Source organism: Staurois parvus, unplaced genomic scaffold, assembly GCF_062004578.1.
Source record: "Staurois parvus isolate SC_StPar_1 unplaced genomic scaffold, SC_StPar_1.0 ptg000696l, whole genome shotgun sequence".
Lineage (NCBI taxonomy): Eukaryota > Metazoa > Chordata > Amphibia > Anura > Ranidae > Staurois > Staurois parvus.
In genome coordinates this window covers 5,473,697-5,486,835 of record NW_028318492.1, presented here as the reverse complement: position 1 = coordinate 5,486,835, position 13,139 = coordinate 5,473,697, and the positions used below count along the sequence as shown (strand labels likewise).

The window sequence follows — 13,139 nt, the reverse complement described above, 5'->3', positions numbered from 1 at the left end:
TCTTAATATAAAGGTGCCCATCAGAGTGCCCCGTAACATAAAATGTCAGCATGCCTCTTGTTTTATGTTGAGGGACACTCTGAAAGGGCACATTTTATGTTAAGAGACACTCTGATGGGCAAAGTTTATGATAAGGGGCACTCTGACGAGCCTATTTTAATGGGGCACAAATGGGCACATACTTTGGAAAGGGGCACTCTGATGGGCACATGTGATGGAAAGGGGCACTCTGATGGGGAATATGATGTAAAGGGGCACTCTGATGGAGAAACATGATAGAAAGGGGTACTTTGAATGTAAGGGGGCACTCTGATGGGCACAACTGATGTAAAGGAGCACTCTGATGGGCACACCTGATGTGATAAGAATACATGATGTAAAGTTGCACTCTGATAGTGACACCTAATGAAAGAGGGCACGTTGATGGGCACACCCTATGCGGACCTCGGCTAGAAGAAAATTTTAGTGACCGGACCTCCTTGAATTTTAATTCAATACCCCCGACCTAGGGAATGCTCCCCTGTGAAATCATAAACTGTCCATTTATTCAAAAATGTTTATTTTAATATGCACACGATTTCATATTGACCTGTTCTGTATACCTAATGTGACCAGGTTGTAACATAACCTGTATCTGGAAAAACATAGCTTTGCCATAACAAAAAACTGCCCCTACCTATTCCCTAGGCCCTTTTCACACAGGGCGGATTTCGTTCCCATCAGCAGGGGATCAACTCACAGATCCTCTGCTGAGCTGCACAGAACAGGAGGATGACAGGTCTGGGTGCGTTCAAATTCTGCAGAGTGGACATGGACAGAGCCAGCTCTGTCCTATCAGCAACTGAGAGTAAACAGACCCCCCTGTCCATTTACACCCAACTACCCTGCAATCTGATCTGCCTATCAGAAAAGTATGGATCCCCTTGATCCCTGGATCAGTCCTGGAGCTAGGTGGGTGTAAATGGAAGTCAGTTTACACCCACCTGTCTATAGGGATGCATGGAAAACTAACAGGCGGACATGATGGGATGGCTCAGGTGAAAGTGGCCTTACTATCAAGGTACAGTCAGAGACAGACCACTACACTGAGATATAGACGTAGCTGACCATGAAAAAAAACACAAATAACAACAAAAGTCTAATAGCAAGTTTATTCTAATCATAGAGGATTAAGCCAAATAAAGAATGTTTAATATTTATCTTTAAAACCCCTGACTAGAAAAACTAGGTAGTGCTGCTGTACTGTATGTTTCCACCACAGATTCAGGAGCCCACACACACCCACAGAAATGTAGCTTATACCCTAGCCTCTGTGACATGCAATTTCCCTTAATGTCAGACTTGATAGGCATTAGGCAGAGTTCACAATGGGGATACAGTTGAGCTTTATAATGCTTTATTTATCTCAAATGTAGAAGTACAAAGAAGTACCAGCCATTTATTAAAACTACCACTTTTCTCTTTCCAAAATTGTTTTTTTTACAAACTAGATAATTTACTTACCATAAAAAGGCTTTCGTAATTTTCAATCATTTTCTGTACCACAGAGATAATTGTTGTACTTTCTTCAGCCCTGGCAGTACTCTGAACTGTAAACTCCTTGTCAGACGACTTCTGCTTGTGCAACAAATTAGGCCCAAATATTGTTGCCAGGTTTAATGAAGTCATTTTGTTCCCAGTAATCTAATAAAAAACACATTAGACAGTACAAAACATGAAAAGAATGTACATAATAGCAATTTTATGAGCAAAGACTACCTTGCTGAGTATAGCACTGTTTATTGCTTGGACTAGAGAACAATTATAGATGAAAAATTTAATTTCTCTTTTGTATAATGAATCATATTATGAACTTAACATTGGCGTCTAAAATTACCATGAACCATGACATCATGGCATGTAATATTACCATGGAAATCAAATAATGTTTACTCCCACCCACCCATTTTATTATGTGTAAAACCATTTAACTAATGAGAAGCTTCATAATGCTTGGACACTTCGGGCATGATCCTACCACAAGAAGACTTTGGTGTGCATATTTATGTAAGTGGAAGAAGGAGGGGTGAGAGCAACTCTGGAGATCTTTTAAAGATTCTAGGTTGGGAGCCAGCTTCATTCTATGCAGACACAGACCTGGAACAAGCATTGAGCAAATAAAAGTCATAGAAATGTCAGATTTAAGATGTAACTAAACCCAGGACCCTGCATTCACTATACCTGGTCTCCCACAGTACACACAACATGGAAATGCAACTATTGTCGTAAATATAAACTGCAAAATACCTTTTCTCATCAGCAGTTAGAGCAGTCTTGTGACTTCCGCAGAGCACTGGTTAAAGCTTTTAGGAGGAGTTTTCTTTCTGCTCTAGGAGAATGCAAAACCCCTGACCTCTGTCTGGACAGTGCTGTTTGGCCCTGTGCTGATCACATACAAGCAAAAAAAACTTCTCTTGCAATACAAACTAAACTGAGTATGTGCATGTGGCTACGGGTTCAGTATGTCTTATCAGGTGGACATCTGAACAAGAGGAGAGGTAGAGAAAACAGGATCAAACAGCCTTCTTACACATGGCAGAGGATTAAAAGCATGCTTTACTGCATATACAGACTGATTTTACTGTTGTGGGTTTAGTAACACTTTAATTCTATACTTGCTTAGCATCACTGACTCCAAAAACTAAATTTTTCAGGACCTTACATAATAATTTCATAACAAATTAACAAATCATAATTCTCTCAATACCTAACAGAATAATAACAGATACTGTGAATTACACCCAGAATACAAGATACATCTCCATACCTACAGAACATGAACAGATACTGAAAATTAACTCCAGGTACTAAGAATAGCAATGATCATACAGAACATGAGATTTGATACTGTCCAGACACCAAGCATACAAAATAAGAATAGATACTGAGAATTACACTGATCATACAGAACATGAGAAGTGATATTGTACAGCCTTTATAAACAAAGAATAAGAACAGATACCAAAAATAGTTTATGCACAAGTATGCTAATACTCTAAGTTCCACATATGGAATGTAGTAACCTAAAACAATCCCAAAAAGATCATATTACACAAACAATACAATATGTGAAAAACTTGAGAAACAGCAAGTGTAAAAATAAACCCAAGATACTTATAGAGTAACTTTAAGCTAGCCATACAATGATTGAAATTCAGCCAGTTCAGCAGGGACTGGCCAAATGTGATCAGATTACAGCCGTCCCTGCTCAACAGAAGTTGATCAAATGATTGGGAAACATTTGGAAACTGTTGTTGGACAGCAACTGCAGCCAGCAGGCTATAGCCACTGATCAGTGTATTCTGCAGGTGCCACTGACAGAAACCAATGTCCCCATAGGGGTGGATTCCTCCATCCACCTTGTTTGTGTGGATACAGGAATCTGTTTCAGCCAGCTTTACTCTGCACATACTGGCAGTTTTAAAAAGACAATGGTGTTGATTTACTAAAAACAGAGATTGCAAAATCTGGTACAGCTCTGCATGGTAGCCAATCAGCTTCTAACTTCAGATTGTTAAGCTTTGACAAAACAAATCTGGAAGTTGATTGGTTTCTATGCAGTGCTGCGCCAGATTTTGCATGCTCCAGTTTTAGCAAATCAACCCTACTGGCATCAGATAATGCTTTTCAGTCTGCTCACATACAAATTTTTGATTTTAGTATTAACCTACACTGCCCTTGCTAAATAAATTCATTACACCTTTTGTCAGTAACAACCATGTAGTTTTCTTCACCCTATGATTTTCTTTAGTAGACCCTGTACTGGCCTTGATGTCACCAAGGTGACTAGCTATTGCCTGTGAAGCTTCAACACTTAAAGCTTTAGGGTTGATTTACTAAAGACAATTAGGCTGTTCATTTGGCTAGGAGATTTTACTTAGCTTAGTGAATGTGGTGAAAATTCACTTTGCACAGAACACCCAATCACATACAAGGAAAAAAAAACAGTATTTTTGATTAGATGATGGACATCAGCAGAGCTTCATCTCATAGACTAAGCTAAGGGATAATTCCCTTGCAAAGTGAACAGCTTCCTTTAGTTAATCAACCCCATAATATGGGTAAGTGCCTGCACAATATCAGTGTCAGGAGTGAATATAGATGCTGGGCATAGTCAGATAAAATTGCTGTCACTCAAGAGGTAGCAGCTGGACACCCTGGTGGGACAGGAAGGGGGAATCCGTATGGTTGAGGTTGGAATAAACTACATTCCTGATAAAAGCATAATGAATGAATTACTATAATGGCAGCATCAGTAAGCTCTTATTGTTACCAGTTTTATTTATGTGTGCAGCCTGAAAAGTGTTTCTTGATGACAGTGGGGTAGATTTACTTAAAATTGGTGAGTGCAAAATCTGGTGCAGCTGTACATGGTAGCCAATCAGCTTCCAACTTCAGCTTGTTCAATTACGCTTTTTACTACAAAACCTGGAAGCTGATTGGTTTCCATGCACATCTGCACCAGATTGTGCACTCACCAGTTCTGGTAAATCAACCCCAATGTCTCTTTAAGTGAGCCATTACCCAGGCACTTATGACCTGACCACAGTTTTCTTTTTTTACAACTTATCCTACATTGCTTTACACTGACCTATACTCATTATTTTGCTGAACAAACTGCAGTTAGCACTAGGGTAATGAAAGAAAGTGTAAACAAATTAACAATTAGTACTAATACAAGCTGTTGTTTTTGAATAAGAAAAAGCAATACTATAATGCTACTGATGGTGAAGTTTGTAAAACTTCAAGTGATGGGTACCAAGCAGCTCTTGGCCACTAGTGATTGGAGATATTTGTGTTTGTGTGGTCACTGGGTAACCAGCAACAACAGAAAAGCTAATCTTTCGTTACACAAATTCTAAACCACAAATAAATATATTGTATTTCCACATTATCATTGCATATGAACCACAAGCCTCCAGCTAGCTAAGTCTACACACTGAACAAAAACATTGTACGCATACCTCTTGACCATCTTTATCAACTGCATCTTCAGCATGGCTAGCCACAGTCGAAAGGAATTGCAACAATCTATGCAGAGTGTCACAGTTACAAGGAGGTAGTAAGTAAATGAGAAGCTGTAAAGTGGCAAGTTGATCTTCAGGATCTAACACTGAAAAGAAAAAACACAAAATAATATCACATTATATAAAAATAACCTTTAATAAAATATTTAAATAAAACCTTTCCATTTTCATGACATGCCTTATTTTACACCCAGTGACATCATCATTAGGTCTCTGTGCTTCTCTATACAATGCAGAAAGATCATGGCCAGTGGGAGGGGCCAGCAGGATGCTGTACATAGCTTCCTGAAAACATCACAGCTCTCTCCTTCTGTACTTTCCAAGAACCCTCTGCCCCACTGTAAGCCGTTAGTGGCTCTAGTGGCCACCCATCAAGGAATTTTTATATATAGGCTTAATTTGCATGAAGACCACCATATGCAATGCCCACTTGTGATGCTGTGCTTCCATTATTGAAAGAAATTAAATCCAATTACTGACAGAATCAGGCCAGTGCTAGCTGATGCTGCACATTCTTTAACCTGGAAATGAGGCAGGCTCTATTTGACTTGCTGCAGCTTCTAATGCACACTTGAAGAAGCTCACACTGTGCAGTGAAGTCAGAGTAAAGTCTACAACTGTACCAGAGAAAGTGAGCCTTGTAAATTTCAAGAATGGATGGACAATAATAAAAAGAATTTGCCAGGTAAGGCTCCTTTCACATGGCCGTTCCGATCGGGTCCACCTGCCCGTTTTTCAGGCGGACCCGATCGGAACCTCTATTCTCCTCTAGGAGCGGTTGGTGTAAACAGACATGTGCCCATTTAAACCCGCCAACATCCAATCTGATCCAATCTGCCAAAAAGAGACGGATAGGGATCCATTCCCCTTCCGTCCGTCAGATTGGATGGGATGACAGTCGGGTGTAAAAAGCACAGGCGGTCCGTTTCCATCTGACCGCCCATTGAGGACAACGGGCTGTGTCTGTATCCACTCTTCAGCAGCAGAGCGACAACGGACCAGTCATACGCTTGCTCAGCGGGGATCAGAAGAGAGATCCCATGCTGAGCAAGCGGGTCCACTGATGGGTCCGCGCCCTGTGAAAGGGGCCCCAAACAACCACCTATATGCATATTATCTGTGTATTTAGCTGTTTGCCTGGAGTTCAGCTTAAAAATATATTAAAGGGGGGGGGGGGGAATAAAACACAAAACCTATGGCTGATTGACTCTGTATGTAATTACTGAATCCTGATTTCTGAAAGTAAATATTCCTCCTGTGAAGAGACATTTTCTCTAGTGCTGAGAGGTTAAACTATCGCTAGCAGAGCTGCAAAGTGAATTTCATTATTGCACAGTGAAATCCATTAGCCTCAATAGGTATGCATGGTGAGAAACCCACCCCATGCCTGTATACTGACAGTCTTCAAAGTCTTAATAGGTAATATTGAAAGCCTACAGTTTTTTATTATTATTATTTTTTCAAAAGAGTGGGAAAGTATTAGAATCTCTGTCAGATTTTCCTCTGCCTTTTATGTCCTGTGCTTTTATATCCTGTCTCGATGACCACTGTCACTGAGACAGTAAGCGAGGGGACATAGACAGTTGTAAAACATTTTATAGGGGTTTTAAATATTTACACTTTTACTAAAAGAAAAAAATATATATTGTTGATTGCATTGCTATTGGAGAGACTTCCTTTAACTTCTTTTCCCAGAAACCAGAAATTGTTATCCATAGATTAAAAATTTCCTCTTCCAAGATCAGGAACTTTAAAAGCATGGAGGGCACTTTAATAAGTCTCTAAGCCAATTTTGCCTTTCAGCAGCAGAAACTATGAAATATGATTGCTTGTGCTAGTGCTATGGTTTAAGCTATTAACTCTTTTAACTATTACAGTGACACGTTACTGCATCTTGCCTTGCCTTTATAGTAATAAATATATAAAAAAAATAAAAGCAATACATGAACAAATATAGGTGCTAAGCAACTGGATTTTTTAAAATTCAATTTGCAACATTACATAATTCTACCATTAAAGTGAAGTTACAGTATTCTATCTACTCTGTAAAAGAAAAGATGTGTCAGGAAGAAGGTCACATGATCGGCCTCCATTGGCCTGCTTCAGTGTAGAGGGACAGCCGACAACGAATGCCCTATAGTAGGCCTATTGGTGATGTCATCAATCAGGCTCTGCAGCATTTGTCAGTGATCTCCCCTCTACACCGAAGCCGGAGTTGGAGAGATCATGTGACTGGACCAGAGCGGCTTCAGAATAGGTAAGTATAGACATCTTTCCTTTAACAAGGTAGATAGAATAGGCTTAGAATGGGGTTGGGAGTAGGTTTATGCTGGGTAACCATTATCAGTTTTTTTTTTCCTAAGCTATTGTGCTCTAACAGGGGGACTGCACCCCCCCCCCTCAGAACACACTGATTGGCTGCCAGCACTGGTCAGATGCCGATTGGATGGTGGTTTTCCAGCATGCCCACGTGGCTGGCTTCTGTCGGACAGGCGGATGTACACATGGGCCGAATGTCGGGCGGTTTCTATTGAACCAGCCGATATTTGGCCCGTGTGTACAAGGCTTAAGGCTTAGTTAGAATTTGACTGGATTTCCAGTTTAAGCTGTATAATGTACTACTAGGCATTCCTATTCCACTGCCATTTAAAATTTCATCAGTAGGTTAAGACTACAGCCTGAAAATACTGCACTTCTACTTACTTATAGTGTGTATAAAAGGTGTGTACAGTTCTCTGGTCAATAGAGGGTCAGGCATATCTCTAAGAAATTCTTTTAATAAGGCAGCAATATCATGGACACTGTGTTCTTCTTCTAGGACAACATCAACTCCACGATCAAACTCTTCACGTAACTAAAAAAAAAAAGGAAATTCTATTAGTAAAAAAAAGGAAAACTAGAAAAAATTTATTTACAATTAATATATATATTAGTTTCTGAAAATTCAATACTTTTACATGTTTTAGGTTATTTGCTTAAGGCAGCCTTTCTCAGCCAGGGTTCAATATTTTTGCACAGAGCAGCCCAGAAGCCCTTATCCTCCCTTTCTCGGGTACCCTGCCGGCACTCCTGGCCTATCCCCCCTGCTGAGTGCCACCATAAGAAGCTACTTGCTATGGGAGCACTCGTGTGGGTTCGCTCCTTAGTCGGTTCTGTGTGTTCATAAGCCACACAGAGCGTGGCTCAGCACCACCTCCTGCTCCCTCCTCACTGGCTGTGATTGACCAATGGCTCCCGCTGCTGAGTCTGTGCCAACTTCGAGAGAGAGCCGACTCCGAAAGAGCCTCTGCTCTCGTGCGCAGCACTAAATCAAGATCGGGCTCAAGGAAGTATAAGAAAGGGGTGGGGGGAAGCTGCCTGCAGAAAGTTTTGTACCTTAAAGTGTTACTAAACCCAGGACCCTGCATTCACTATATCTGGTATCCCACAGTACACAGAACATGCAATTATTTTAGTAAATAAAACTGCTAAATACCTTTTCTCATCAGCAGTATATAGCAGTCTTGTGACTCCTCTCAGTGTCCAGCCAAGCACTGGTGAAAGCTTGAAGGAAGAGTGTTCATTCTGCTTTGACTGTTCTATGAGGCTGCATGATCCCTGACCCTCTGTCTGCACAGTACAGATTGGTCCTGGGCTGATCGCATGCACCCTCCCCCCAAAACAAAACACTCTAGCAATACACACCAAACTGAGCATGTACAGAGTGCCTCCTATAGCTCTGCACTACCAGTAGATGCACTGCAAGTAGATGGATTGGGGACTGTGGATCTGAGAAGATAGGATCAAGCAGCCTTTTTACACAATGCGGAGGATTATTATTATTATACAGAATTTATATAGCGCAGACAGTATAATTACAATACAAATTAATACAGGAGGATTCAGAGGGCCCTACTCATTAGGGCTTGCAATCTAAGAGGAAGGGTCAAGAGATACAAAAGGTAATAACTGTGGGGGATGGGTTGATGAACAAAATACATGTACAGTTGTTAGGTGGGGGCAGGATAAGCCTCTCTGAAGAGATGAGTTTTCAGGGATCGTCTAAAAGTGGACAGAGATGGAGATAGCAGGACACATTGGGGAAGGAAGTTCCACAGGATGGGAGCGGCTCTGAAGAAATCCTGGAGGCGAGCATGGGAGGAGGTGACAAGGGAGCTAGAGAGCAGGAGGTCTTGGGAGGAATGAAGAGAACGATTTGGTTGGTATTTTGAGAGCCAGTTAGTGATGTAACTAGGGGCTGAGTTGTGGATGGCTTTATAAGTTGTTGCAAGTATCTTAAATTTTATTTGTTGGGTGAGTGGGAGCCAGTGGAGGGATTGGCAAAAAGGGGTGGCAGACACTGAATGGTTAGTAAGGTGGATGAGTCTGACAGCAGCATTCATGATGGACTGGAGGGTGAATAGCCTATGCAAAGGAAAGCCAGTAAGGAGGGAGTTGCAGCAGTCAAGGTGGGCGATGACCAGGGAGTGAGTTAGAAGCTTTGTGGTGTCATTGGTTAGGAAGGAGCGTATCTTGGAGATGTTGTGAAGGTTGAGGTGGCAAGCTTTGGACAGCAATTGGATGTGGGGCCAAAAGAATAGTTTAGAGTCCAAGATTACACCTAGCACCCTGGCATGTGGGGACGGGTTGATGGTTGAGCCGTTGATTTTGACCATGGAAGGGACACGTCGGGGAAGAAATATTATGAGCTCAGTTTTGGATAGATTAATTTTCAGGAAGTGGTGTAACATCCAGGCTGATATGTCTGTTAGTAGATTAGTGATGCATGAGGAGACTGAAGAGTGAGCTGAGGGGTAGAGAGATAGATTTTGGTGTCATCAGCATAGAAATGGTATTGAAAGCCATAGGAGGCAATCAACTAACCCAGAGAAGAGGTGTAGATTGAGAATAGGAGGGGTCCCAGAAGAGAACCTTGGGGAACCCCAATGGAGAAAGGAAGAGGAGGTAGAATTGTAAGTGACACTGAAGGTGCAGAGTGATAGGTAGAATTAGAACCGACGAACACAGTCATGGAGCCCAAAGGAGTAGAGTTTTTTGAGCGGGAGAGAGTGTTCCACTGTGTCAAATGCAGCAGAGAGGTCCAGGAGTAGGAATACAGAATAGTGTCCATTGGTTTTAGCCATTAGTAGATCATTTGAACGTTTGAGGAGAGCATGGAGTTTCCATGGAGTGCTGAGAGAGAAATCCAGACTGAAGGGGATCAAAAAGGTTATTCTCAGTGAGGTGGTTGCTCAGCTGATTGTAGACTAGGTGTTCAAAGAGTTTGGAGGAAAAGGGGAGTAAGGAGATGGATTGTAGGTTGTAAAGACTGGTGGGGTCTAGTGAGGGCTTTTTAAGTATGGGGGTGACTAGTGCATGTTTTAGAGAATTGGGGAAGATGCCGGATAAGAAGGAGAGATTGAAGATGTGAGTTAGAGATTGTAGGATAGAGCCAGCGGGTGACAGTAGCATTTGCAATGGAACAGGATCCAGGGGGCACGTGCTTAAGTGGGAATTAGAAAAAAGTTTAGCAACCTCATTTATAGTAGTGGGGTTGAATGGAGGAAGTAGTGATTGTCCCTGTTGATGTGCAGTTAAGAAGGGGAGGTATCTGCATGTCTGAGATCTCCTCACGAATTGTATCGATTTTCTTTTTGAAGTGATTGGCGATCTCCTGGGCAGTGAGTGAGTTAGTTGGTGGAGGCAGTGGAGGATGAAGAAGAGAGTTGAAAGTAGAGAAGAGTTAACGGGGACTAGATGAGAAGGTGTTAATGAGAGTAATGAAATACTGTAGGTCTGTTTGGCAGTGTGGAGGCAGGAATATTATTTCTGGAGGGCAGATTTATATTGGTTGAAGTCATTCTGAGATTTACCCCTTAGGTTCCACAGCGAGTTTAAGAAGCATGCTTTACTAGGTATACAGACTGATTTGACTGTTCTGGGTTTAGCAACACTACAGAGAATGTATTAACGTAAAAAACTTCTGCCTTTAGAATCACTTTAAGCGACAAGCAACGTCTGCCTATTTTAGCAGTAATTACTCACAGCAATGATCTTTTAAGCTATCTGTAAGGGGGAATCCTTCCCAAATGCAAGGAGCATTCTTCCCAGTGACCATCAGATTACCATACTGTTAGATATAGATATAGTAATCATTAGCAGGGGTTTCCCAAGCCTAGAAAGTTATTTTAATGCAGCCTTCATATTAGAAAGGTTGAGCAAGGCTGTATTAAAGTGGAAGAAAACCCAAACTATAGCATTGCTAAAAATGTCCCCTTCCCCCTCCTGCTACCTATCTCGCCTAACCTGTATAAAATAGATGTGTGAACTGACTTATTTTTAATGGGCTCTGATCCAGTCATTGGATCCCACACTTCTGGCTCCACTTTGTGATTGAACAGCTGCTGCAAAGGAGAGGTGGGTGCACTGACAACAGCTGGGCCATGTGAGCCTATGGGTGGCATTGTAGCTCTGGAATTCACAGCCGTTGTCAAGCACTCCCTAACACTGTGTTTCTCAACCTATTTCCAGTCGGGGCGCCCTTGAAAAGTATTTTCAGTCACGAGGCACCCCTGTCCAAGGCTTGGTTCACGTTACTGTGTGTCACAGAACGAACGTGAAATCGCATTCATTCCTGTCCCGCAGACAAATGCTCTGCTCTTTAGGGGTACCCCCATACATTGGCAAACGTGGGGTATTTTTGGTAAGGTGCAATTTTAAAACTTTTAAAACTGCATTGCACACAGTTGTGGTGTGGTGACTGATGCTGGGGTTAAACCAGGTGGTGAGGAGGCACCATATTGCCTCTTTACCACCTGCAAATGCCTCTGAAAAGTGATCTGGGCATGAATTGCTTTTCAGAGGAGCAGCAGTCCTTGCTGCTATTACGAACAAGTCCTAAAAAAGTAGTTCTGACAGGAAAGGAATAGGGGGTCGAGATTAAAAGTAAAATACATGCACACACATATAAAAACAAACACACACATACAAACACATGTACACACACAGACACACATGTACGTACACATACACATGTACACACACACATACACACACACATACACATATATACAGGGGTGGACTGACCATTTAGCCGCTCGGACACTGCCCAAGGGCCTGGGGTCAGTAGGGGGCCCCATGAGATGCCCCTGGTACCTTTCATAGGCATTTTTGGGTGTGGTTTGAGTGTGGGCGAGGACACAGGGGCCCCATGATTTCCTATTGCCCGGGGGCCCCATGAGTTGTCAGTCGGCCCCTGCATATATATACACACATACATGTATACACACACATATACACACACACACACACGTGTACACACACATACAAATGTACACACATATGTACACATACACACACACATACATGTACACACATACACATGTACAGTTGTGGCCAAAATTATTCAACCCCCACTGAAATTGAGTGTTTTGGCCAGTTTGACATTGCTTTTGATCATTCAGTCATCTTGCTTACATTTACATTAAAGAGGCACTTGTAGGTCAGACAAATATAACATAACAGTTATAATGAAATAACCACAAATGTCTTTTCTGTGCTCACAGCATTATCAGTTTTATTCAACCCCCAAGTGACATTCAATCTTAGTACTTAGTACAGCATCCTTTTACAGTTATAACAGCTTTTAAACGTGAAGCATAGCTTGACACAAGTGTCTTGCAGCGATCTACGGGTATCTTCGCCCATTCTTCATGGGCAAAGGCCTCCAGTTCAGTCACATTCTTAGGCTTGCGCACTGCAACTGCTTTCTTTAAGTCCCACCAGAGGTTCTCAATCGGATTTAAGTCTGGTGACTGCGATGGCCACTCCAAAATGTTCCAGCCTTTCCTCTGCAACCATGCTCTAGTGGACTTGGAGGTATGCTTGGGATCATTGTCCTGTTGAAAGGTCCAACGTCTCCCAAGCCTCAGGTGTGTGACGGACTGCATCACGTTTCCATCCAATATCTCCTGGTACTGAAGAGAATTCATGGTACCTTGCACACGCTGAAGCTTCCCTGTACCTGCAGAAGCAAAACAGCCCCAAAGCATGATTGACCCTCCACCATGCTTCACAGTAGGCAAGGTGTTCTTT

The 13,139-nt window shown here is 42.0% G+C and overlaps 1 protein-coding gene across 1 annotated transcript in view; it reads right to left on the bottom strand.

The window, feature by feature from the left end:
• ARHGAP6 (Rho GTPase activating protein 6) overlaps positions 1–13,139 on the bottom strand; it is a 358,220-nt gene that overhangs the window by 58,004 nt on the left and 287,077 nt on the right. Inside the window, exons 7-9 of the mRNA XM_089653001.1 lie at positions 7,770–7,920; positions 5,004–5,152; positions 1,504–1,683 (exon numbers count right to left, since the gene is read on the bottom strand). Of these exons, the coding sequence (XP_089509127.1) occupies positions 1,504–1,683; positions 5,004–5,152; positions 7,770–7,920 (480 nt within the window). The remainder of the gene's footprint in view (positions 1–1,503; positions 1,684–5,003; positions 5,153–7,769; positions 7,921–13,139) is intronic.